The sequence below is a fragment of the Amblyomma americanum genome, chromosome 5 (genome assembly GCF_052857255.1).
Source record: "Amblyomma americanum isolate KBUSLIRL-KWMA chromosome 5, ASM5285725v1, whole genome shotgun sequence".
NCBI lineage: Eukaryota > Metazoa > Arthropoda > Arachnida > Ixodida > Ixodidae > Amblyomma > Amblyomma americanum.
This window is the reverse complement of record NC_135501.1, coordinates 130,913,358-130,940,055: the sequence shown is the minus strand read 5'-3', so window position 1 is coordinate 130,940,055 and position 26,698 is coordinate 130,913,358. Positions and strand designations below refer to the sequence as shown.

The window sequence follows — 26,698 nt, the reverse complement described above, 5'->3', positions numbered from 1 at the left end:
ATCACTGGAAAGTGTATGTCAATTGAGAAAGAGTAATCTCACGACATTTTTCAGATAGCGTTGCCAAAGCGGAGAAAGCATTGTCATGGACCTTTTGAAATTGTTAAAGTCGGACTTGCTGTTGTTATGCGAGGAACTGTCAATAGAAGTACACGGTAAATTTACAAAACCTGAAATATGCAAGAGAATTCGAAAACACGTAGAGGACGATCAGTTGGTAGATACGCGGAATTTCGTACAGGAGGAAAAAAGAAAAAGGGAAGCGCAATGGATAAAAGAGAAAGAACGGCAAAAGTGGGAAGCTGAAAAAGAATAAAGAAATCTACAGCGATTGCAGCTTGAAAGTGAAAATCGAAAGTACGAGAGCCGGGTCTCCTGAAAGAGCAAGCGATGTACAATTATATAGAATGAACAGATTCATGCAGCCCTTTGAAAGTGGAAGGGACATAGTATTGTATCTAGGAAACTTTGAGAGAACTTGCGAAAGGGAGAACTTTGCTCGCAGTACATGGCCGCAACGGCTTCTGACACTCTTGCCATGTGAAGTAGCTGAAGTCATATCGAGACTTAGCACACAAGACCCACCTGACTACGAAAAAGTCAAAGCCAGCCTGCTTAAAAGGTACCGGCTGTCAGCCGAAATTTTCCGACAGCGCTTCAGGAACACAATGAAAAACGATAGCGAGGGCTATCCGGATTTCGCGTATGGCCTAAAGACGAATCTGCTAGAGTGGCTAAAAGGAGCCGAGGTTTATGAAAGCCGAGACAAAATCATCGAGTGTTTTTTTCCTTTGAGCAATTTTACCGAAGCATTCCCCAATTGGTGAAACTGTGGGTTCAAGGCAGGGAAAAACTCGACACAGTTGAAAGGGCCGCTGAGCTAGCAAAGGAGTACGTTCCGTGCAGAAGGTTGAGCACTGAAGTGGGTGCGTCACACACTCGAAACGCGATGCGAGATAAAGGGCCTAGCATAAATACGCGATGTGCTAGAAGTTCGGAGCAATAGGAGGCAACGAAGGTAAGCCAGAAAAGCGTGAAGAACAGGCAAAGAGACAGGGAGCTGACAAAGCCACGAAAAAAGAGTTTGAGGCTAGTAGGCCATTTCGTTACTACAACTGCAATAGTGTGGGCACTTTGCAGCGAAGTGTACAAAGCAACGTTTGGTGTCTCGTGCGTCGAGGATAACGCCGAGAATCTTGAGCTCCTTAAGCCATACCTGCACGACCTGCACGTTAACGGGAAACCGTGCAGGTTGCTTCGTGATAGCGCCGCGACGATGGACGTTGTCCATCCGTCTTACGTTTCCGCGGACGATTTTACGGGAGAAGTCTCGTGGATAAAACAGGCAGTAGAAGAACACAGTGTATGCCTTCCCATAGCTGGAGTGAATATTTGTGGACCGTTTGGAGAGCTAATTACTCAGGCCGCAGTTTCGAAGGCCGTGTCACTTAAATAACCTTACCTCTACTCGAACCGATCAGAGCAATTGCTACGCGAGAGAGGCCAGAAGCTCGGAAGCGGGGAGATACAAGGTTTGACAAGGTCGAAAACTCGTGAGCTCGCCTCTCAACTAAGTCCGATTCCTGAACCTCAGGTAGCCAGAGACGCACCAGCCAACATATAGTTGCAAACAAATGAGGAAGGGAACCAACGACGAATGAAAGCCAGACAGCTGACCAAGCAGATGAGCGACCAGGGACTTCAACCACTAAGTCGGTAGATGAGGTAGAAAACGCTGAAGGATCCATTTTATCTCCAACATCGCGTAGTTTTGATCGCCTTCTGCAGGTGAACAGGGAGTCCCTAATAAAAGAACACAAGCAGGATCCCACTTTGGAAAGACTGCGCCTTACAGCTAAAGAGGGCATCGCGAGACGCAGCATAACGATGCATGAGAAGGCAGGCTTACTATACCGACACTACCAGGACAGAAAATGCAAAATATTTGATCAGCTGGCCCTGCCCGAAAAATAGAGAGCGGACATTCTGAGTCTCTTCCACGGAAATGGCTGGGCAGGACATCTGGGAATCAATAAAACAAAGGAGAGGATATTAATGAAATATCATTTGCCGGATTGTTTCAAAGATGCAGAACGCTACGTAAAATCATGCGATGCGTGCCAGCGCGTGGGCAAGCCGGGAGAGACATGGAAAGCTCCACTGAAAATTGTTCCATTGATCTTGAAACCCTTCCGCCGGCTTGTAATAGACACAGGAAGCCCTTTGCCTAAAACGAAATCAAGCTATAAGTACTTGCTTACTATGCTATGTTCCACCACAAAATTTTCCGAAGCAATTCCGTTGAAGGACTTGAGCTCCAAAGGATTAGTTGACGCCCTTTTGTCAGTGTTGGCGAGAATAGGATTTCCGGCCGAAATCCAAGCCGATCAGGCGACGGTCTTTACAGCGCCTTGACGACCACATTCCTAAAAAGATGCGGAATAAACCTGTTATACAGCTCGGTGTATCATCCGCAGTCCAAGAGTGTAGAGAAATGGCATTCGGTGCTGAAGCGGGTGCGACGCACTCTTTGTTGTCAGCATAAAGCAGACTGGGAGGATTGTCTGCCGGCCACACTTTTCGCTTTACGAACAGTCCCCCACGAAGCTACGGGGTTTACCACAGCAGAACTCGTGTACGGAAGAGCCCTCCGCTCTCCCCTCCGAATGCTGAGAGAAATGTGGGAAGGGACAGGAGTGAACCAGACAGTGGTTGAGTACGTGCTTCACCTACTGGACCGCCTTAACAACACGAGGGAATTAGTGAACTGAAATATGAAAGCTGCCCAGGAGGCCGCCATGGTCTATTATGAGAAAAACGCGCGCCTTCGAGGTTTCACCGCGGGCGATCGCGTGATGATCCTCCGGCCATCGAGAAAAAACAAGCCGCAAGTTCACTGGGATGGTCCAGTGGAAGTGTTGCAAAAACTTTCGGAGAAGAGTTACGCGCTAAGGGTTCCAGGCAGGGGAAAGAAGGTGAGAATCTATCACTGCAATCTGATGAAGCTGTTCGTGGAACGCAGCGGGATCGTCAACCTGACTCTAAGTGAACCAGGAGAGTCAGGGTTGGAAGGGTGGTGCGGACGCTAATGACAACGTGGAGAAAATTCTGGCTCTCTCCGTGAATGCAGATTTCCTAAGCGCGACCCAGGTCTTCACGCTAAAGCAGTTGTTGAGCGAATTCGCTGACCTATTTAGCAGTCACCCGGGAAAGACACACCTCCTGAAACACGAAATCGAGCTCACCTCTGATGAGCCGGTACATTCGAAACCCTACAGGGTATCACCGCGGCAAAAGGAAATAATGGACACGGAAATTCAGCGCATGTTGGAGTTAGGTGTTGTACAGCCAGCGGAAATTGACTATACCTCACCGCTAATTCTTGTTGAGGCCCCATGGAAAGATCCTCGTCCCTGCGTGGATTATAGAAAGGTGAATGCAATTATCAGGGATCAGCTATACCCGATTCCCAACATACGGGAAAGGATAGAAAGGGTGAGCGGCGCGAAATTCGTTTCCACCCTCGATCTCGTACGGGGATATCGGTAAGTTTCCCTCTCAGAAAGCGCAAGCAGGTATGTCGCTTTTATCTCCCCAGCAGGCACCTTTCGACCCTTAATGCTTAGTTTTGGGTTGAAGAATGCCCCCTACAGCTTCTCGAAACTCGTGGACATCGTATTGAAGGACATGCAGTGCTTTGCACTCCCTTATTTAGACGATGTGCTATTTTTTTCGGAAACCTGGCAAGAGCATCTAGAACACCTAAAGACCGTGTTTTCCAGTTTACGACAGGCTGGACTGACACTTAAGGCAGAAAAGTGTAGATTTGATTGTGCTCAGGTGACGTACTTGGGCCACGCTGTAGGCCAGGGAACTAGGAGCCCATCCGAGTTAAAGATTGCCCCGATAGCAGCATTTCCGCAACCACGGACGAAAACGGACATTCGGTCCTTTTTGGGATTAGTTAGGTACTACCAGCGATATATTCCTATCTACTCACAGCAGGCTAATTCCTTAACTGACGCCTTGCGAAAGGGAGCAGCTACTAACGTAAGTTGGGAAAACCAAAAAGAAAACGCCTTCAAAAGCCTGAATGAAGCACTCGTGTCCCGACCCTTGCTCAGGACCCCTGACTATGGGAAAGAGTTTAGAGTCCAGTGTGATGCCAGCGATAGAGGGCTGGGTGCTGTCTTAAGCCAAGTTGGCTACGACCATGAAGAACACCCAGTTCTGTACATCAGCCGCAAACTGACCAGTAGAGAGGAAGCGTACACCGTTTCCGAAAAAGAGTGCGCGTGTTTAGTTTGGGCAGCGCAGAAGTTGTCGTGTTACCTGTACGGAGCAAAGTTTGTATTTGAGACTGACCATGGTCCTTTAACGTGGCTGCGACAGATGTCCCCCAAAAATGGTCACTTGCTCAGATGGAGTCTGGCTCTCCAACAGTACAATTTCTCGGTGCGTTATAAGGAGGGGAAACTGCCCGGAAATGCTGATGGCTTGACCAGACTTATGTAATCGGGAGAACTTGGAGGAATCACCTCCTGTGTGAGTGTTTTTTTTACTTTGTTCCGAGTAATCCGGCTGTGGCAGATTCAAAAGGGGATGTTTCGCGCTCAGTCGGCACAAAATCAACCTAAATTTAAGCACAATATTTTAAAAGTGTATTGTTGTCAATGTAAGAAGCCTGGTGATTCTTTGGCGACTTCCGAGCGCTTGAGGGTGGGGCAGTGCTTTGCTGTTTGGAACGTCACACCTGCGCTTTCCTTTGTTGGTGGTGCTTTGGGTTCTGCGTTGGGGGCGCTGATATTGCAATCCAGGGGAACAACACGGACGCCATCTCATCTCTTCCTGCCCAGAGGTTGTCAACGCTGGACATGCGAGATTTTTCGGGCCGCGGAGGAGCTGTAAGGATTCTGGCGACAGCCCGTCTGGTTCAGCTGCGTAGTCGGCCCGGGACACCTGCAGCCGGGTTCCCTGCACGGCGATAGGTATCTTCGTTCCCACGGCCTGTCCCCGCTGGGGTTATTGGATTCGAGACGGACGACTCTGCCGCCGTTTGTAAACAACGTTGCTACGGAGGCAGTTAGCGACCGCCAAACCGAGCAGGAGAGGCTCACCCCCTCAACTGTGCCGGCTCGCTGGCGCCTCGCCCATTCGGACTTCCTGGAAGACGTGTTCGGCTTGACGGCGTGAGAACTGTCGTTCGGACGCGAAGACAACGCTCTCTCAGGAGGGGCGATGGTCCAGCGGCACCCTCTCTCTCCGGTGAGACATGTGATGGGGCGTATCCCTTTGTGAAGTGGTGTGTGTATGCGTACGACAGCGCAAGTTAGGCAACGCCCAACCTGGCGAAGACCTCCTCGAATCTGGGGAATCCGAGGGACTGGAGCCTTTTCAAACCAGACGACGAGTGCCATGAGGAGGAATCCTCGATCATCCTTAGATCTTAGATCCTCCGACCTTCCCCCATCACCCTCTAATGGGTTCCTAAATCTTGCAAATAATGTAAAATAAACCCCCTGTACAGTTTCCTTCATCACCAAGTCCGACAACGTCATTCGTAGAAGGGACCTGCGGAGCTGAAAGAGTCAGCTCACTCAAGGACCCCTCATCTCTAACAAGATGAACCATCAATATACTGAAAAAGAGACATATGAAAGATTCTCTCTCTGAATGCAAATTGGAATGAGCGCTCCTAAGCGCCCTTTTAACAGATGTCGCTGTAAAACAAAGCAGAGAGACTCTGAGCCGAAGTGCGCGGCCTCCGCTCAGTGGTTATGGCGCTCGGCTGCTGACCCGAAAGACGCGGGTTGGATCTCCGCCGCGGCAGTCGAATTTCGATGGAGGCAAAATTCCAGAGGCCCGTGCATTGTGCGATGTCAGTGCACGTTAAAGAACCCCAGGTGGCAAAATTTCCGGAGTCCTTCACTACGGCGTCCCTCATAGAGTGAGTCCCTTTGAGACGTTAAACCACCCTAAACCGTAAACTAAACATTATTTGCACTTAATTCGGTTGTGAGTAGGCAAAAACGGAGTCCACGTGTGCACGAGAAAGCACCAGAGCATTAGAAAAACTGAAACCGAATCCAAAATCCACGTTACAACAGCAGTAGCGCTTGAAGCGCTGGTGACTCCGCAATTGAGTTGTCATAGGTCGAGGCATGAGCGTCCTCGCTCTGCAGAACCTACAGACAGTGCGCGTCTTGATGTGGCTTATTAGTTATAAGGAAAAGAAAGGCGCAGTTACTGTCTTACACGCACCGAGATGGAAGGGATTCATGTAGGAGTGAAACGGGACAAAGATTTAAAAAAATCACAACGTTTACGCTGATAAACGAGGTTGTTGTTGTTGTTGTTGTTAGCCTATCAAAAGATGGCACATACCCACACTGGGGGATCGGCCAAGAATCGGGTGGCTATTCAACTGAACTCAGTTAACAAAAAGGAAAAGCACGTGGGAGCATAACACCGGTGAATTTTTCGTCATGAAAAGAAAAGGGATGAGTGTTTTGATTTTAAAATTTTAAGAATAATAATAAAGAGAGTGATTAAATATTAATGATTTAGTCAAAATGTAATAATTGATAGAAAAGAAAAGGTTGAAACACTTAGCAAGGCAGTCGGTGAGATTCTATCAGGAAATTTTGAACAGCGGTGCAAACAGATCTGTGGCTGAACCGAAATGTGGTGGCGCCAAATGATAGCAAGAGCGGGCTGCTCAAACTAAGGCCAAGATGCTGCAAGGGCTCCTCCAGCAACCTTTTTCTCAGTGAGTTGAATCGGCGACAATACAGCCAAAAATGTTCAATGGATTCTGGCTCACGGCAAAATGCACAAAGGGGAGAGAAAAGGGGAGAGAGCGCCAAACCCGACTTGTGTAAATAGAAATTTAGAGGGGGGATGCGGCAGCGTAGCCTCGTCAGTGATACTTCAAGCTGCCGAGAGCAACAAATTTTCCTGTTCCAATAATATTTAAGGTGCTCATAATCCGCCGATGTTAAAAGTGATGTGTTCTGCATGCTTAAAAACGCACGTCGCCGAAATCTAGATGCTGTAATGTAGGCTGTAGCCGGGATGATTGACAACACAGGGCCGCTGAGGGAAGCCTTTGCGAGATTATCAGCAATCTCATTTACTGTCACACTGCTGTGGCCGGGAACCCAAACTAAATGAACAAGGCTCAAATGCGGAGGAAGTAGGGATAAGAAAGTTGATAAAATGGGACCGTCAACCTGTGCAGCGAGGGACGAACACAAAGATAAAGAATCAGTAATTACTGCAACTGCTGTAATAGAGGGGTCTAGCTTGCGTAGAGCAAGTACAACTGCTAGAAACTCTGCTTGAAAAATAGGGGTGAAATCTGGAAGGCGCAGTGAAAAGGACCAGTCTAACTGGGAGCAAAATATTCCCACACCTGCTTTTCCATTGCATTGCGATGCATCAGTGGCTATTGCTATATCGGTTGGTAGGGTCCTCAGATGATCTTCTAGAAGGCCATTTAGAATACTCGGGGGCAAAAGTTTTGCATTTTTTGGGAATATGTCGTCGAAAACAATTTGGATAGTGGGCCCATTCCGAAGCGCAGGAAGGATATCATAAATGTTTACATCTAAAGGCTGAAGTAACCTTTGCACAAACACTACCTGAGGGGAATTGAAACGAGACCAGGGGACACCAAAAAAGGAGGTCGGCTGAGAACAGAAAATGCTTTGGGAACGGTGGAAATGGGATTCATAGATCCTGAGGTAAGTTTGCACAGTTAAAAATTGAAGTCTTGATAAGAGAGACGGAATGCGGGCTTCAAGGTACAGCACATTGATAGCCACACATTTTGGAAGGCCGAGGAACATGCGAAGTGCTTCCCTCTCTAAAAGGACGAGAGGGCGAAGTTTATATGTAGCCGAGCCTGAAAACATCACTGATCCAAATTCTAAAATTGGCCTGACATACATTATGTAGATCATTAATAGCGCATCTCTGCGCATGCCGTACCGGTGATGACAAAATCTCCGTAACATGCCCACGGCACGAGCCCCTTTCGCCGCGACATGGTCAATGTGAGGTAGCCAGGTGAGTTTGTTGTCATAAATGACCCCTAGGTATTTTAGGGATTGAACCTGCGGTATTATTTTTAACTGGCAAGTGAGAGAGACCACTACAGGAGTGAATAGAGGGAAAACAAGAGTAGCGCACTTGCCAACATTTAACTTCATGTGTAATCCGCTCAACCAGTGCTCAAGTGTATTCAAATATGACTGCAACAGACCATACAGAGAATGTATACCAGGCGCAGCAGCAAAAAACGCAATGTCGTCCGCATAGACGTAAGTGCGTACATGGCGGCCGAGAGGAATTGAGCTTAACAGAATATTAAAGAGCACAGGAGAAAGAACAGCTCCTTGCGGTACACCTCGCGTTTGTCTATACCTCTCTGAATGAACACCATTATGGACGCAAAAGAATTCCCTGTTATGAAGAAATGCAGATATCCATGCAACTATATAATCTGGAAATTGAAGAGACTGTAGCCTATGTATCAGGATGGAGTGTTCTACACTGTCGTAAGCTTTTGCGACATCTAACGTAACCAAAGCCGCGACCAGGCGTTGACGACGAGCAAGGAGAATTCTGCTCTCAAGATCAGCATGTACAATCCATATCGAACACCGTGGCCGGAAACCGAGTTGGCACGGACTGAGTATACTTTTGCGGTCCACAATGGCTGACACCCGAATTAGTAACAACCTTTCTATCAACTTTACCACGTTTGATGTTAAAGCAATTGGCCTAATATTATCCAATTCATAGCCTCCACCCTGATTTTTAAGTAAAGGGATCACCTTGGACAGCTTCAACTCAGAAGGTATCCAAGCGTGTTTGAGAGAGTAGTTTATTAGGTGCAATAAGGAGTTGGGAGACTCTTCAAATAGAATCTTGAGCATCTTTGTGGTAACGCCATCAGGGCCAGGAGCAGCAGCTGGAAATCTCTGGACAACTTGTGAAAGCTCTGATAGATTTACTTGTGAGGCATTATCATTTGGTACGACTGGTGCAAACAACAATGGTCGCATAGGTAGTAAAGACGAGAACCGCTTTTGCAGGCCTGTGGCTATTAATTCAACCGCCTGGATAGCTTCTACGGGTGACATAACTAATGACTGAAAATTATGAGAGGACATGAGCTGTTTCCTAGACCGTAGAAAACCGAATAGTGCGCGTCGGTTGCCCGCCTTTGAAAGATAATCGAAGTGTTCTGAGTCATATTTTTCCTTTGCGCGAGAAACTGTGCGTTTAAAGGTGGCTGCAATAAATTTATAATCACTCCAGTTATTCGGAAATTGGTTATGAAGAAGCTTTTTCCATGCTGCCTTCCTCCGCCTGTAATCTCTTGCACAGTCCGCATTCCACCAGTTAGAAGAATTCCCTTTTGTTGGCCTCACCAGGAACTCCGACTTTTTACGGCTTTCCTCAATAGCCAGACATATGCTTGCTGACTGGTGGACCTCGGCGATGTTAGACACTGGAGCAAGGGCAGAGCGCAACGCAGTCTGAAATCTGTCATAATTTACATGTGACCGCAACTGAGAAGACGCCGGAGTAAGACGACATATGATATCAAAATGAATAGGTATATGATCACTTGAAGTGCCGCTATCAACTGTCGACCAATTCGTTACGCCAATTCCAGGACTAATGAACGTGAGATCTAAAACAGATTGAGTGTGTGAGCGAAGATAAGTGGCCGATCCTGAATTTAAGCACATCAGGTTGTGATCAGAAACCCAGTCCCAAAGGCGCTTGCCGCACGAATTAGTCCTAAAACCCCAAGACACATGGTGAGAATTGAAGTCCCCAGCCACGAGAACTGGGTTTTTACAGTTTACGAGTAAAAAATCCAGAGGTCTAACATCCTGGACTCCATTGGGGAAATAACAATTTGCTATTGAAAATGGAAAGCACCCAGGAAGTACAAAGTCTATTGCCAAAATCTCACAGTCAGGAGACATTTGTTGAAAAGATACCAAAGCCCTGTGGCAAAATTTTGAAGAGACTAAAGTTAGTAAACCCCCGCCTCTTGACTGGCGGTCTAGGCGAAATGACCGGTAATTTTTGATATGAAAATGTTTGTCGGCTGAAAGCCACGTTTCTTGCAGAATTATGACATCCGGATTAAGCTGAGTAGAAAGGCAGTGTAAATCTGTGGAAGCGGAAAGAATAGATCGACAGTTCCACTGCAGAACTCGCAACGACGCTATGGTTGCGAAAGTCTAGCAGCAGCAACTGCCTGCTCCAAAATGGTATCCTTGGGTTTAGTGCCAAGCTGCTTCTTCTTTGATTTGGGCTGGGTGCCCTGAGAAGACAACGAATGAGACATGGGGGACCCACTGCGCTTAAGAAGCCGCGCATCAGGCTCCACCATCTCGGAATCATACATTATATCAACATCCCTCGAAGTACCCGAGGTAGGTACAGCGGAAGTGACAGAAGTTTGTTCCTGGGATTGTGATGCAACTGGAATTTGAGACCGGATAAGAGAAAAGGGAATTGTTGTCGAAAGAGGTGCCAAACTAGCCTGCACGGCATGTGTAATCTGAGCCGCTAGAACATTTGTAAAGCACTCCGACAGACTTGCGGCAATCTTTTCTACCATTTTAGACATCGAAGCCTCCACAGCAGCCGCAATTGCCTGGGACAGCGTTGAGTCTAGCATGACACCTTGCCGAGCGGTCACACCGGCATAACCGCGTGCACGTTCTTTGACCTCTGAAATAGCGTCACGGCGCGAACAGCGTTTCCTGTCAATTATTTCCAGAATTTGAATTTCCTGAGCTCGAGAGGGACAATTTGAGTAGTTTGCAGAGTGCGCACCACCGCAAAGGCAACACTTCTCATTCTTCTCAGTGCAGGTGCTTGTTGTATGACCATCCCCACAGATGCAACACCTCACGTTGGATTTGCAACCGCCAGCGCTATGTCCATAACGCCAGCAGTTGTTACACTGCAGAGGCCGAGATTATAATGGGTCTACCCGAAAAATTAGAGGCCATGCCTTGATTTCAGAGGGGCAGGAAGTGCCGGCAAAGGTAGCAATCACTGATTCAGTGGGCATCCGCACACTGTTTACATCCCGGTGATTCTCGACTGCTGGTTTTTTTCCTCGTTAACTTCTACAATATTATTTACCCTAACGCTACCCCCTGCACTAACCTTCGCAAAATTACTCTAGTTTTCAGCAGGCGTACGCAGGCGCTCGGTCCGTTTTGCAGCGCATCCGCATTGCATGAAAGAGAAAATGAAGTGCTGCACGCTCAGCAGGAGGCCCAGAAGAAGAATCTGCCTCTTCGATCACGTCGCTCCACGGTCCCTCCGGCCTCGGAAGCCCTTTGGAATAGCAACGCAAAGGAATACACGGGAAGAAGAGCCAGCAGAAACACCGTGCGGCGAAGATAAGCCCACAACAGGCTCCTGCGGCTCAACACGCGGCACTCCTGCGGCTTCAGCTGATTTCCCAGTGTCCAGGTGTAGCGGCCAGCCCTTTTCACAAACAAGGTGAAGTACGTGGCACCACTCCTCATACTCTCTTGATTACAGCTTCACTGGGTTTTTTTTTCAGTGTTATAGGCTTTCAATACCCAAAGAATTTAGTTCTTTTGTGCCCTGTACACCTGATAGGGGGTAATCATGTGGTGTCACCAGCCATGCTTTAAGGCTGCACTGGAGTGCTAAGGGAAGTACGGTTGGCGCTTCTCGATCTCCGCCGGAAATTAACACCTCTACGCTGGGGACGCCGCGGTGGCTGAGTGGTTATGGCGCTCGGCTGCTGACCCGAAAGACGCGGGTTCCATCCCGGCCGCAGCTGTCGAATTTCGATGGAGGCGAAATTGTAGAGGCCCGTGTAATGTGCGATGTCAGTGCGCGTTAAAGATCCCCAGGTGGTCGAAATTGCCGGAGCCCTTCACTATGGCGCCCCTCATAACCTCAGTCGCTTTGAGACGTCAAACTCCCATAAACCATAAAACGTTTACGCTGGTTGGATGCTGATGAGAAATTACTCGCTTCTGTCTTTACAAACGTGTGCTGCATGCCTAGTTAGTTATGTCTGCATGTCTCCTCTTCAGAAGCAGTCTAAGCAGGCGCGAGTGGGCGATGAACGTGCCGGAGGGCACTCCGATGGACACTACCCTGTCGGCGGTGGAGCTGGCTCGCTGCCTGCCGCCGGGCAAGCTGCGACAGGAGTACCTGGTCCTGCTGGAGCTGGTCGGGCACGGCCGCTTCCAGCACAAGGTCTTGTTCTGCGCCCAGCTGTCCCTCACCATGGTGAGACCGTCGTCTGAGCACATAGATAATCCGTGATGATAGGGGCCTTTCCTCGTTATGCGGTTTTAATACAGGTCATCGGCATGGCGCCTCCAGAAAGCAGGGCAGAACTACCTACTTCTTCACCCTCTGATCGAAAGCGTCCCGCCGTCACGGATAGCTGACCTAGCACGCGAGGGTAATTGTAATATATGACAGTCGTAATCTTCACCAGCCTAACTACATTCATTTCAGCACAGAGAAGCCCCTCTCGCAGACATCCAATTAACCCTGTCCTGCGCTGTCTTTATCCATTTCAAATTCCCAGAACTCATCCGCCCATCTTTCTCACTGTCACCCGTGCTACGGTGCCTTCTATGGGAATCCGTAGTACACAGGAAGGCAACACATTATACGAGGCGTGTGGTCGTAACAAAGCAAAAGGCAATACATGTAGGCTTGACCAAGTAAACGTGTGATTTGTCGTGACCAAAATTATATGTATAGGTCTATGGGCATCATCTCCAGCGACTCAATCTCAAAATACTGCGAATGATCGTCTGCACTGAGCTAAATCTTGCGAAGTGTTGTGCAATATTAATGTGCCTCTTACTGTCGGTAGCGTCGTCCATAGCGGTGGACGTAGCACGTCCTGTATTACAGCGAGTGTGACGTAGAACGTCATCTAACGGCGAGGGCGGAAACTGTTCGAGGACCCTCTTATGCTACCTATGATATCAAGACTGCCAGAACCGAGGCCCTCGTTAAGCTATTAGCAGACAAGGCAAAAGAATTGAGGGGCTCGTTTGACAAACATATGAAGGAAGCCGACAGTCACCGAAACCAAGATGCATAGGAGAATTTTTTTAGCTTGTAGTGCCAGTCAATTAGTTTAAAGAAAATTATTTATAAAGCAGCTGAAAAAACAACAATGCCGCCGGTGGGATCCGAACCCACGACCTCCGAATAGAGCACCGGGCGCGATATTCAGAGGTCGTGGGTTCGGATCCCACCGGCAGCATGGTTGTTTTTTCTGCTGCTTTATAAGCAATTTTTGTTAAACGAATATACTGGCACTACAAATTAAAAAAAGAAACATTCTCCTATGCACCTTGGTTTCGGTGACTGTTGGCTTCCTTCACACACACACACACACACACACACACACACACACACACACACACACACACACACACACACACACACACACACACACACACACACACACACACACACACACACACACACACACACACACACACACACACACACACACACACACACACACACACACACACACACACACACACACACACACACACACACACACACACACACACACACACACACACACACACACACACACACACACACACACACACACACACACACACACACACACACACACACACACACACACACACACACACACACACACACACACACACACACACACACACACACACACACACACACACACACACACACACACACACACACACACACACACACACACACACACACGCGCGCGCACGCACACACACACACACACACACACACACACACACACACACACACACACACACACACACACACACACACACACACACACACACACACACACACACACGCGCGCGCGCGCGCGCGCACGCACGCACGCACGCACACTCGCACGCACACTCGCACGCACACACACACGCACACGCACGCACGCACACACACACACACACACTGACTAAACAGAGACCAACGTTGAAACAATGTATTTGACGTTTCGGCCACGGCCGTGGAACGGCCTTAATCAGAATAACAGAATAGGAAGGGAGAGCACAGAATATGACGACGGGTGCACAAAAAACGTTCAAAGATATAATGCACAGAAGATTAAAAACATAACACACACGTGACTAAAACGCGGTATGTAGGTCCACGAATGTGGGTCACAACGGCTGAACAGGAGGGGTACGTTGCGAAATTTAAAGCGTTAAGCTTTTCTATAGAATGCGACGACCGATGATTACACGTGTCATGCTTACAGTCCAAAGACGAGAAACCAGGATTACTGGACAGCAAAACTTAAGAATCGAGAATTTGTACACTCTAAAAACACTGAAAAAACACACGGTCACGCTAAAGCAGCCTAAATGGTAACAGTATTATCTTTTATTACATCCTGACAAAAATAACTCATGACGCTATCTGCCTGTTCTGTCCGAGCACAAAAAAAGAAATAAGATGCATACCTATGCGGTGATCTATAAAGATGAACGTAGCGAAATTTTAGTTATATGATGGAGCGGCAAGTTGAACATACAAATGCGATTAAACTCAAACGCTGGGGGGGGGGGGGGGCGATATACATGAACAAAATGAACGAACAGAATAGCACTAACATCGGTGGATATCAGTATGTTTGAACTGGTAGGGTGCTCAATTTCCCCGTGCTTTCGTTCAAACCAGAAGATACTATATTAAACTTATAGATAAGGAGGGACTCTAATTTATCGGTCGTCATTAGATCTAAATGCACATTCCTGAAGAGGAGCTGTTATATGATGAAATAAATGACCTCAGAGCTGGAAATGTCTTGATAGGGACAGGTTTGAGATGGGTATAACATGGGCTCTGTGGTTATTGAAGCGCAATATAAAGAGGGTTTCAGTCTGGCCTACATACGGAAGGTTACATATGGTACACTGGAGTAGGTAAAAGACGTTCGCACTATCGCAGGTGAAGCCACCCTGAATTTTTGAATGAAAGTTAGAACCAGTACTGCTAACGCTCTGAGACTTAGTCATATGCGGACAAACTTTATAGCGGCTTTTTTTGCAAGTGTGGCAGCCTGTGGGTTATGGAGCAGTAGTTTTTGAGCAAATTAGTATGTCCCGTAGATTTCTCGATCTTCTATAAAAAGCCGTTGGTGGCTCTACGGATATTTCCTTCTGGCGAATACTTTGCATGAGAATATTATAAGGAACTTTTGATGCGGATGCAGAATGAGTGAGGACAAGGTTGGTGTTTGAGTAGGAAGTATCTGGTTTTTCTTTAGATAGTAGAATCTTTCGCGATTACGCATCTGCGCGCTCTATGGCGTGATCGATCAGCTGAGGGGTTAATTTTGTTTAATGAGCATGCTACGAAGTGTGGCGCAGTTGGTTTTAAAGTCAGATTGTTTAGAGCCGATACGTTTGAACCGAAGTGTTTGACTGTAGGGGATGCTGGTTTTCACAAGTGTCACATGGCTACTATCAAAGTGCAAATATTGCTGGTGGTCAGTAGGTTCTCGGTACACCACTGTAGTCAAGCTGTATTCGTCTTCGTGCCATCGTGTGGCGCTCCTCAGAATATTTATATATTCCGCGTGTTACCTAATTAAGATCAATTGCGCAAATTTTCAAATATTCATTTCAGTGCCAACAGTGTTACTTCAGGTTTTAGAGCATATTTAGAAACAACCGATCTAGTTTATTGTGGCATTGTATCTCGTCCGAGGTCCTTTTTTCCGGCATCAAAAGAAAGCCCGTGAAATATATTAAAAACACCACGTGACTGCGCTCGTGCGTTGCCATACTGCAGCGCTCTCAGAGGCTTTCCCGCTAACGGAGTGCGCTCGCTGACCGTGGCGAAGTGAGCGGCCGCCGCTCTTATCAGCGGCTTGACAGTGCGTCAGCACTTTCCGCAACAGCTCGTCTTTTCCACGCGCCTATTTCCTATTTCAAACAGTTTTTTATGTGAATCACAGCCGAGACAGCCGAGAAAAATTGAGCCAAACGTTTTGCTCCACTGACGAGTTTGAATGGGAAGGTATACATTAAAACGGGTTGCAATATCCGCTTTCCGGATATAGTGCCACCAGGAAAGACGGTGTCAGTCAGGCACCCATGTCACAGCCGGAATCCCACCCAATCAGCATTTAAGCTGGATAACGGTCGTTTTTTTTTTCGGAAATTCGGCAGAACCGAGTCTATATTTTATAGGGGTAAATATATTAATATTTAGGTGCATCTTCTGCGACGCGTGACTAGAAGTGTTTTGCCAGGGATATGCTTACAGTTTTTGAATTTTTAATGCATAGCTTCATGATGGGTCTTTATACTTTTTAAAGGTAGGGAAGGGAAGATGTGTGGGCCCTTGATAAAATTTCACTTGGCTTCGGTCACATTATTTTATTTAGCATCCTTGTTTAAAGCATCCAAGATATTCTGCCGCATGTCTTTTGTGCTAAGATTACGTCGAAAAGTACTGACCAGTTTCAAGTAACTCATATATCCACGCATCACGCGACTATTTAACAGCCATTACTTTCCGGGACCATGCCGCTTACCTTAGCGTTAAGTCGCGTAGCACTTCGCCATTGTCGTCGGGATCATCCGTCGTTCCAACCATGAAAACAGCAGCTACGGAGCGGAGAGAGCAAACGACCGAGCGAACGGTGTGAAAGCTATCAGTCACGACTTTGTCGAACTTCTCCGGAAACCTTTGCACAGTTTCCCGGGAGGCAGTAAGATCAACAAGACCACCAGCACCAAACACCAAAATATCGAATCTGGAGACTAGGCCGTTACCACGTACTATGACTATTTTAATGCGCAAAATGTTCCAGAATTACCATCACGTTACCATGACAGCTTTTGCTCAGCTGCGCCGCCGCGGTGGCTGAGTGGTTATGGCGCTCGGCTGCTGGCCCGAAATACGCGGGTTCGATCCCGGCCGCGGCGATCGAATTTCGATTGAGGCGAAATTCTAGAGCCAAGTGTACTGTGCGATGTCAGTGCACGTTAAAGAATCCCAGGTGGTCGAAGTTTCTGGAGCCCTTCACTACGGCGTCTCTCATAGCCTGAGTCGCTTTGGGACGTTAAACCCATAAACTAAACTAAACGTTTGCTCAGCTGCATTCGCACTAGTGTTGCTTTGAGCGCTTTTTTGTTTGCTAAAATAAGAGAAGAGCTCGTAAAATTCATATTGCCACGTAATGTTGACAGCTGTCCGACGGTCAGCAAGACAGCAAAAGAGCTTCGAAAAGAATTTTTTATTGGGTTGACTTGCACCGACAAAGAAGTGAATGATTCGGTGGCGGGGACGCCAACCAGCGTTCTCGGCAGTCGTCGAACAATGTCTGCCTGTCCTGGGCCGCGCTCAATTTAAAGCTGACATCGAACTTTATAGATACAGAAGTAATTGCTGTTGGGCTAGTTGGTTCATCATAAAGTTGAATGGCGCAAGTGAACGAACACAGGAAGACACAGAGACAGAAAGGCGCTCTCTCAAGATACGGCGTGCGAAGTTACAACAAGTCAGGAACAGCGCAAAATCTCTTACACTTTGTTGTTATCTTTCGATATAAATCTACAGCTGCGTCGTGCATCACAAATAAAGCGATAAACGCGTCTTCCGGCGGCATTAAGCATGAACACATAAACTTTGCAAGCCTCTGCGGCATCACCTCTTTCTTAAATAAGCACCGACCGGATGGTTTACGTTGAAGAAAAATGTGCGCCAATATAAACCCAGAGAATGCAAAAACAATCAGTCAGAATGCAAATACGAAGTCGTAATAACGCTTCACGCGTACCACATGCGCAGCTTTTGTGCGCGCTCTTGCGCCGCAGTGATGCTGTCGGTCCGCCGGGGACCGCTTCGTAGTCGAGCTCTCCAAGTCCACGTATGATCGTGTACAGGCCGAAGGAGTGTCGTACTGGCTTTAAACTCAGCCTGTGGCGGCGAATGGGCGTCCACACCAATATGTGGTCACCCGGTTTGTATACTGCGTGGTGTCGGAGTAGGTGGCAGCGACGGCCATTTTTGTGCTCTTGGTCATTAAAGACCAAGACCATTGTCATTAAAGACCATTAAAGACAGTGCGCGAGGCAGCGTACTTCCCTCGCGCACTGTAGGTGCAGTCTAATCACGAATACGCCTACATATGGGAGTTAAAATGAAGCAATCTGTCCTCTAGCACTTTTACTTTAATAAAAGGGGGTGTTCTAGGGGACAGCTTGCTCCCCTTTTTTACTCCTTTCTGTTCAGAGTGTGGGCTGCGACTCCGAAGTTATCTTCTCGGCTAACGATGGGCAGCATCGCGTCGAGCGTGGTCATGTCTTCCCTATGGGCGAGCCTGAACGTCGTCAGCGTCGTGACCTCTTGCACTGCCCTCGACGAAGACGGCGTAAGGCAGGATGACTTCCCACGCCATGTTCGGCGCCTACGTACGGCGCAGCCAAGTCGCTATGGTCTTGTTCAAGCGCTCCGTAAAAACGTTGGTCTGCGCATGGTACGCAGTCACCCACGGGCAGCGTGTTTCGTTGTACCGTAGGATGACTTGCAACAGCTCCGCCGTGAACATATTATTGGCATGAAGAAGCATAGAGACTTGAAAGGAAGTTTAATCTGTCTCTGCATATTCGCCTCCCAAGTCCAAGCACTTTAGCCAACTATGGACGAACTGCCGCAGACTATTCCAGTAGTATTTCTCATTCATAGGCAGGAATTCTCGACAAGAGCATTTTTCAACGGGAAGTAGTTTATGAACGCCATTTTTAGTGTATCGTAAGATTTCACTGCAACAATAAATATATCATCCGATCCCCCATGGGCAGGCTTGCATTTTTTTGCTAATAATGTTTTTTTTCCTATCTTCATAAACGTTCCCTATTAACTTTCTATGGAAAACTCAACACTTGATGCGAGCAATGGGAAGTATTTAGGAGAAATATATCTCCGAGCATCGAACGGATCGACCATTGCATTCAATATTCTGACAGCAGCACGTAACCATGTTCCGTCTTCAAGATTATTGCCCAAAAAGCATGACTTGTTGGGATTTAAGGAATAGCTACATTTGAGGGACCACTTCCTCATCCTCCCGGAAATGTTTACCCGCGTACTGTGCTCCTCATGCGAGAAAAAAGGAAAAAGTTTGGTGTGAAACCGTGTGAATATAAAGTAAGAGGCAAGCTTTTCTAGCCTAAGGTCACAGCGTTTGTTACCGTCACTGGTTTCGAAGGAGACGACTACGGACGCTTTCGTGGGCGTTCTTCTGCGCTGAGCATCGACAGCAGCTCACAACTTTGTGAGAAGCTCGCAATAATTATTCCCCGTAATAGTTTTCTCTTTGCGAGGATAATCGGTAAGACGAGCACCACGACTTTCCTAACACAGGCTCAGCATGGCTTTGCCTGATGCACGCACAGCCTTGGCCTCCTTTCGCGCTAGTCAGTTTAAATGCTGCCATTATTTCCCGCTGGGTTCCTGTCTCACAGTACTCCCCCAACTCTCATCTATGGTGGTAAGGTGACCGAAAAATCATCATATTCTCTCTCGTAAAGCTTCAACATTGTTGCGGCCGCTTTCTTCCGCAAGTCTTCTTGCGCAAGCCTCAGAAACCGCGGAAAGCTTCCTCATGTGCAGGTTTTTGTCAAGGACGTTGTGCGATAAGTCGGCACCCATAGCAACTTGCTCGACTATTCCTTCAACAGTTGTCCGCTGGCCTGTGAGGACTTGAGCCTCCACTTCCATTGCGTTTGTGGTCCACCGCTTAGTGACGGCCGGTCACACCGTTATTTTTCTCACAGGCTTGTTTGAGCGCACTCAGATCATAGGCGCCATTCGAGCGCTCTCTCATAATCTGGGGCGCTGAAGCCGCAAAGTGCCAACTCAGCGTGAATTTTTTGGGTACAGTGCCCTTCAAATACTGAAAGCGGACCAGTGCAAGAACTTCAACTGTACCGATTGATGGTGTCAGTTTTCTTTTGATGCCTGGGCACTTTTGCGCGCTACTTTATGGAAATAAATTGTTACCTTTCATTGTAGCTAGAAAAACACGAACTCATTTTCATGCCCGAGTAAGAACGTTGTAAACCTATGCTGCTGATAACACGTGCTTTATGAACGCCCGTGGCATTAGCATTTCAATCGTTATTGTTTACTTCGAGCCTAGATTTATCTGCAAGTTATTTGCGGAGCTTTCTTTCATCGCTTGCTCCACTGGCGACGTTTTTGTGTCGCTTGTTGATCTAATACAGAGCTGCTAATTTTTTTTCCCGGTTATCACTCTTCCGTGCACGGTGCTTTTCCTCCGTTGTTTAATTTATCCTGCTTTCGACACGCTGTGTTTCTAGTTTTGTTTTCTGAGCCTTGACTTTTTGTAGTTTACCTTAAAACCGCACTCTCCTGTTTGTTTGAAACAGCTCATTTTCGCTGCCCAATGAGGGTGGAAAAAGTAATTTCTTCGTGTTGACGAGTGACGTCGGGCATCTGCACATTTAAATTTTCGGGGCACTTTTTCTTCCTCCCCAAACTCTAACTATTTTTTTGCCATTTAAAGGGACTATGCAACGAATAAAAAGTCACTTGTAAATGATTTCAATGCTTAGAAATGATGCTAAGAAGCATTCACACTAAGTATGAGTCTTCAGAACTGAGCCGGCAATTTATTATGAACTTTTAAAAACCGTGTTTTTCAAAATTCGCGGGCCGATTGGTGTGCTCGTAGTGACCGATTTTGGAACTAAAATTGTGGAACAAAGATGTCACTGTACCATACGTCGCCAGGCCACCACACGCTCTCATTCGCTGGAGCCAGGGAAGCCACGACGTCACGGGCACACTTCCGGTAGCCGTGAAAATCGTTTGCTTGTGCCGCCGCGCGAGCCTCTCTGCCAAGCGCGAGCCAGGGCATTGCCTTCGCGCATATGGTTTCAATTTTCCTTTGCCGCCTCCTTCTGTAGGGAGTTCCGGAGCCACTCGCAAGGCTCTTCGTGCGCACGCATAGGGCTCGATGCCCATCGGGGCCGTAAAAGCGAGCAGTCGCACCTCGAGGTCCGGGTTTATTACTGCTAATTACCACAGATGACAAGCAAAGAAACCCAACACGCGCCGCAATCCAGGAATGAGAAGAGACCGGAGAGATGCCGCCACGCCGCCGACGCTGCTGCTGCGGGGCTAGCAGCGACAACCGGAAGTTGCAAAATAAACGTCGGCGGACGACGTATTCATGGGCGGGACCCAGTCCCAGAGCTGTTTTCTTTATTTTTTTCTGGTGCTCCTCGTGTACGATTTGAGGGGGGAGAGGAGGAGCGTAATTTTATTTCGTCTATATCTTCAGTGTTATTGATGCTAGCTCAAAAATTCTTGCACTGGGGTGATGAGTGATCGAATGCCTATCTCTCGTCTGCTTTACGTAATCTCAATTATTTATTGCATAGTCCCTTTAACAGCTTCTGGAACGACCGAAGACAACAAATACGGGGTTCTACGAAAAAATTCCTGGAAGGCGCACAATTCACCGAAAAGGGTTTGTGATGGTGCCCGCTGAATTTACGGCCGGCCCTCTTGAGTGTGAAAAGCAGAATTAAGGCTTTCTTTTTAATCTCGCAAGATCAAAACTTTCAAGATACCATGGAGAAAATTTCCTCTCAATTCTTTTTCTATATATCTAAAAATCTCCGAAAGGTACACTGTGAGACAAAGAGGGGTAACAAGAAGGCGTACAGACGGCACATGAAAAAAATCTAAACGACTTTTAGAAACGATAAAAAAAAACTAGTTGACGTGTAGCGCTTCTTAACACTCGTGAAATGAGCGAAAGCTCTTTTAAGGATAGATACACAAAGTTCGGCGCCGGAGTCATTTCAGCGCGTGCCTCATCCGTGGCCAGACTGACCGACTGGCGCCAGAGAAGCAGCTGTTACACCCCTGCCAGTCACGTGGTACAGCAGCGGCGAGAATCCGAGCGAACGCAGCTGCGCGCCTCTCCCCAACGAGTCATGTGGTATGACGTCACTTGCCACACCTCCGCTCCGCCGACTCAAGGTCAAACGCACAACAAACTTGACCTGGTGCGAAGAGTAAAGCTTTAGCTCTAGTATATTCACACAAAGGTTTGTAGTGGTTGTTTGCTTATTCCTCAAAATCGGTGGCACGTGGCTTTACCACTTTCGTTTGTGATGCAAGACAAACCAGGTTTAGCGCGAATTATCGCACTCTGATGGAACCGATTATACGTTGTTCGATGCTGTTGTGGTTGTTTTGCACGTCGTATCTGGAAAGTTCACTCACCATCAAAATCATCACCATCCTGGCTAGGCCCACTGCAGGGCAAAGGCCTCTCCCATGCCTCTCCAAGTAACCCTGTCCTTTGCCAGCTTCGGCCACCGTTCCTCGTGAACTTTTTAACCTCATCCGCCCGCCTAACTTTCTGCCGCTCCCTGCTACGCTTTCCTAATATTGGAATCCACTTTGTTACCCTAAAGGGCCAGAGGTTATCTTGCCTTGTTGTTATGGTCACAGCCGCCGGCTTCAGTTCTTTGTGCGCCCAGGTCAACCCAATAATAGTTAATTGCAGTTCTACGTCAATCGCCTCGTCTATTGTCTGTTTTTTTTTCGCACCATTGCGTGGCAATGTACAAACTCAAACTGGCAGGAACATGAAAAATACGTGAGGCACATGTCACCAAAATGCGTGCTTGGTGTCGAATGCCTGGCATGCATTCCGAATCGCTTCTCGAACAAAGTTTAGTTGTCTGTTCAGTTTCCTCTCCGCTATTTTCAGTGAGGCTAGGTCAACTGGCAAAGCGTGCTGCCTTGCTCTCCAACCATGAATGAATGAATGAATGTTTATTTAGGCTATTGTTAAACAAAAACTGTGGATGGCCAGAAAAAGCTGTTTGCAGTGACCACTTGATAGGCTTAGTCACCCGTAGAAGTCGACAACTTTAGCGGAGAGAGTCATACGCAATGCAATGAAGGAAACTGCATTGCAGGAGAAACGTTATGCATAGTAAACAAGGCGAATAAAAAAGAGACAAATGCAATTCAACACAGTAAAACTGCAACCTAATCATTTAATAGTCCCTGAAGGGCCAAAAAATACATTTTGTTTACATTACTAATGAGAGTACTGTTGAAACATTTTAGCAGACTAATATTCAATATAGCAAAGCCACAGTTCTACATCCGTGTATCACAAACATTTCATAGTCTTTTGTTTCATAAGGTTTCCTGTGTGGTTTAATTGTGGCGCCATTCTTCGAGGTCGTTCACCAAAATATTTCACCCTCACTCTCCTATCACGTTTCTCAATCAATTACGCGCAGTTTACTAATGCGGGTCCGCCGCACTCCACAACAGCCCCCCCTACTTTCCAGAACATTACCAGGAGTTTGCTCCAAGCGCTTCTAGTATTGCTTGGAACATTCAAAAATACCTCGTTGACGTCATCCATAATGTAAGAACGAAAGAGATTCACTGCGTGCCTGCAGAACACAACGTGACAGGCCGCTTGATTGGGCTTACTGTCTGGGCGCTGCACCGAATTCCTGGTAATGCGCCTTTCAGAGCTAAGCTCAGAGCTATCTCTGATAAACACCTTGCAAGATGAGTGGCATTTGCATTTTTATATCGACTCCTGTCAGAGCCAGAAACGCCGCCCCATGAACGCTCCCGCAGCCTAGAGAAGCTTCGAGGTTGTTACCAGCATGAAATGACGTCATATCGTAGTAACTTCAACAGAATTTTATTATCGGTCGCGATTAATACCCTTCACGACTATTAATCCACATTGCCTTTAACCCTAACACTGCATTAGTATGCTGACTCGAAGTAACAGGGGCGCGTCATGGTTGCTGTTCGCACGAAATGACGTCATCACATAGCAACGTTGCCAGATCTTCTGTTATCGGTCACGATAAATGCCCTTAAGGCCTAATAACCCACATCCCCTTTACCCTTAACACAGCTTTTGTGTGCTGACTCAAAGTAACAGGGGCGCGTCATGGTTGCTATTCGCACGAAATGACGTCATCACATAGAAACGTCATAAGATCTTTTGTTATCGGTCACGATAAACGCCCTTTAGGCCTATTAACCCACATCCCCTTTACCCCTAACACAGGTTTTGTGTGCTGACTCTGAGCAACAGTGGCGCGTCAGGGTTGTTATCCGCACGAATGGCATTATGTCATAGCAACGTCACCAGACCTTTTATTATCGGTCATGATAAATGCCCTTTACGCCTGTCACGACGCAGCTGGTGTACGTCGTGGTAGGGCGCGAGGAGGGCCATCGAAGGGGAGCAGGGGAACGCGCGGTAAAAGTGAGAGGCTCTCAGGGCGGCGTCGCGCGCGAGTGTCGGGAGCCTCGGCCTAAGCGAGGGGGAATGGTCCGATGAGACGCATGTGTCGTAAAGGGTTTCTCTCCGCTCGTTGTGGCATGTTTCTAGCTAGCCACGGCCGCTTGCTCGATGGGCCAGCGCCGGAGGCGAGCGGGCACCCTAGGCCAGAGCGGCTAACAGGACGCATGTGTCGTAAATGGTTTTTCTTCCGCTCGTTGTGGCATGTTTCTAGTTAGCCACAGCAGCTTGCTCGATGGGCCAGCGGCGGAGGCGAGCGGGCATCCGGGCACCCTAGGCCAGAGCGGCTAAGAGGACGCATGTGTCATAAATGGTTTCTCCCCCTTCGTTGTGGCATTCTTCTAGTTAGCCACGGCAGCTTGCAGCGAGCCGTGTGTTCGATATTTTGTGCTTTTCTTTTGTGTTGCAAGGCGTGTGTTTTATATTGTGTGCTTTTCTTTTGTGTTGTGATATGTTGCGTCCGAAATGTGGCGGGAAAGTCACCTATTGGCTGAGGGTGTAGTTTTGGCGGGAGGACAAGGAGATGGGTGCGCGCTAAGGAGAGCGCGGGAGGTTGGTTGGTGGCAGCCGGACAGATCGGTCGTGTGCGGCCGGTGGTGGTCCCGGGGTCGCAGAGTTGGAGAAGCAAGTTGCTTGAGCGGCGGCCGGGCGGGTTGGCCGTGTGGTGGCCGACGGTGGTCCGGAGTGGCGAGAGTGTTGGAGTTTTGTCTTTTATTTAGTTAAAGTGGAGAGGCCGAAATCTGTCGGCATATGTAAATAAGTTGTAAATATTGTAATAAATAAGTAATTTTGAGGAAAGCCTTTCCAAGTGCCAACGTCGGAAGACCTGCACGCCTGTCTCAAACTCACCAGTCGCGAAGTACGTCCCCCGGGTCACTCACGAGACCCGCCCTCTACCACTCCACGTTAACATCTGGATGCAACAACATCGCCCAAGAGAGAGATGGAAAATCAATATTCGTGACTACGCCTATTATTCCACATTCCCTTTACCTCTAGCACAGCGTTAGTACGCTGACTCTGAGCAACAGTGGCGCTTGGTACCGCTTACACTAAAATGCTTTGCACCTGTAAAGTTTTACAAAAGTTGCGCTTAACTGCCAGGCTAACATCTTTCAGGGTGTTCATGGATACCCTTCTGGTACATATAAACACCAATATGGCCAGCTATGTACACGCGTGAAGTGTTCCCGAACATCCTAATATCATAAATGTGTCACGAACATTATTTAATGGTTGGTACCATCTTTAAAGGTTGTCAGCCATAGGCCAAGCACGTTACATTGTTAAGGTGAAACTTTAGCCTGCTTTTGACGAAAACAGCGCGAGAAAGGCGGGAACGAGAGTAGGAGACATGTACACACTCAGTCCCGTCTTTCGCGCACTGTTTTCGTTGAAATCATGTACCTACTCGCCTGGCAATTTTCCGTAATGCACTTAGGCTGCTTGTGCACCAAAGGTGAGGGTGACCTTCTGAGCGCATTGCATGGATGCTCCTAAAATTTTCTCTTTCTCACTCTCATTGCAACATTGTGAGCAACTCATAGAGCAGAAGAAAGAACGCCCAACCTATTTTCACAACTGCCCGAAAAGAAAGGAACGTAACTTACTCTTTTCACAAGCAGATGCAGCTTCAGTAAAAACTCTCAGGGACACAGGATCGTCCTTTAGAAGTACAGTGGAGCACTAGAGGTGCCTATGAAGTCACCACGGTTCTCAGCGATGAGGATGACAGTTCTACTCGCCCTGCAGATCCCTAAGGTTTTGCGGCCTGACGTAAGTGGCCTCACTGCAGGGCTCACAAACAGACCTCCTATCTACGAGACAGATTGACACAGCGCAAGTGAACGAGGGCGAGAAGCACGAAACAAAGGCAGCGTCCGTCCTGTGTATCGTGTTTCTTCTTCTCGTCCTCGTCCCGTTGCGCTGTGTCAATCTGTGTCGTAGAAAGTATGCACCAACTAGCCCACACCAGAATCCTCTTAGACCTCCTATTCCGGAAACTTGGGACAAACGCTCAGTCAATGGCTATTACTTACAGGACCCTGCACCATCGTAATTGAAGTCGACGAGGCAGATAACCTGTGCCGTCGCAGCGTACACCTTTCCGGACACGCCATGTCCTTTGGATTCCAGGTCTCCTACGCGTACTCCGAAGTAGGTCCACTCTGCGTGCACGCAACGTGCGAATTAAAAAGATCGCCTCAAGAGCAGCGTACATTTCGCACGTACTTTCAACCGACACTGATAATAACTCCAAGCAGCTTGTGCTTT

At 47.8% G+C, this 26,698-nt stretch overlaps 1 protein-coding gene across 1 annotated transcript in view; it reads right to left on the bottom strand.

Moving 5' to 3' along the window:
• Positions 1-14,867: 14,867 nt before the first annotated feature.
• LOC144134196 (uncharacterized) overlaps positions 14,868-26,698 on the bottom strand; it is a 59,022-nt gene continuing 47,191 nt past the window's right edge. Inside the window, exons 12-14 of the mRNA XM_077667155.1 lie at positions 26,464-26,592; positions 16,622-16,694; positions 14,868-14,922 (exon numbers count right to left, since the gene is read on the bottom strand). Of these exons, the coding sequence (XP_077523281.1) occupies positions 14,868-14,922; positions 16,622-16,694; positions 26,464-26,592 (257 nt within the window). The remainder of the gene's footprint in view (positions 14,923-16,621; positions 16,695-26,463; positions 26,593-26,698) is intronic.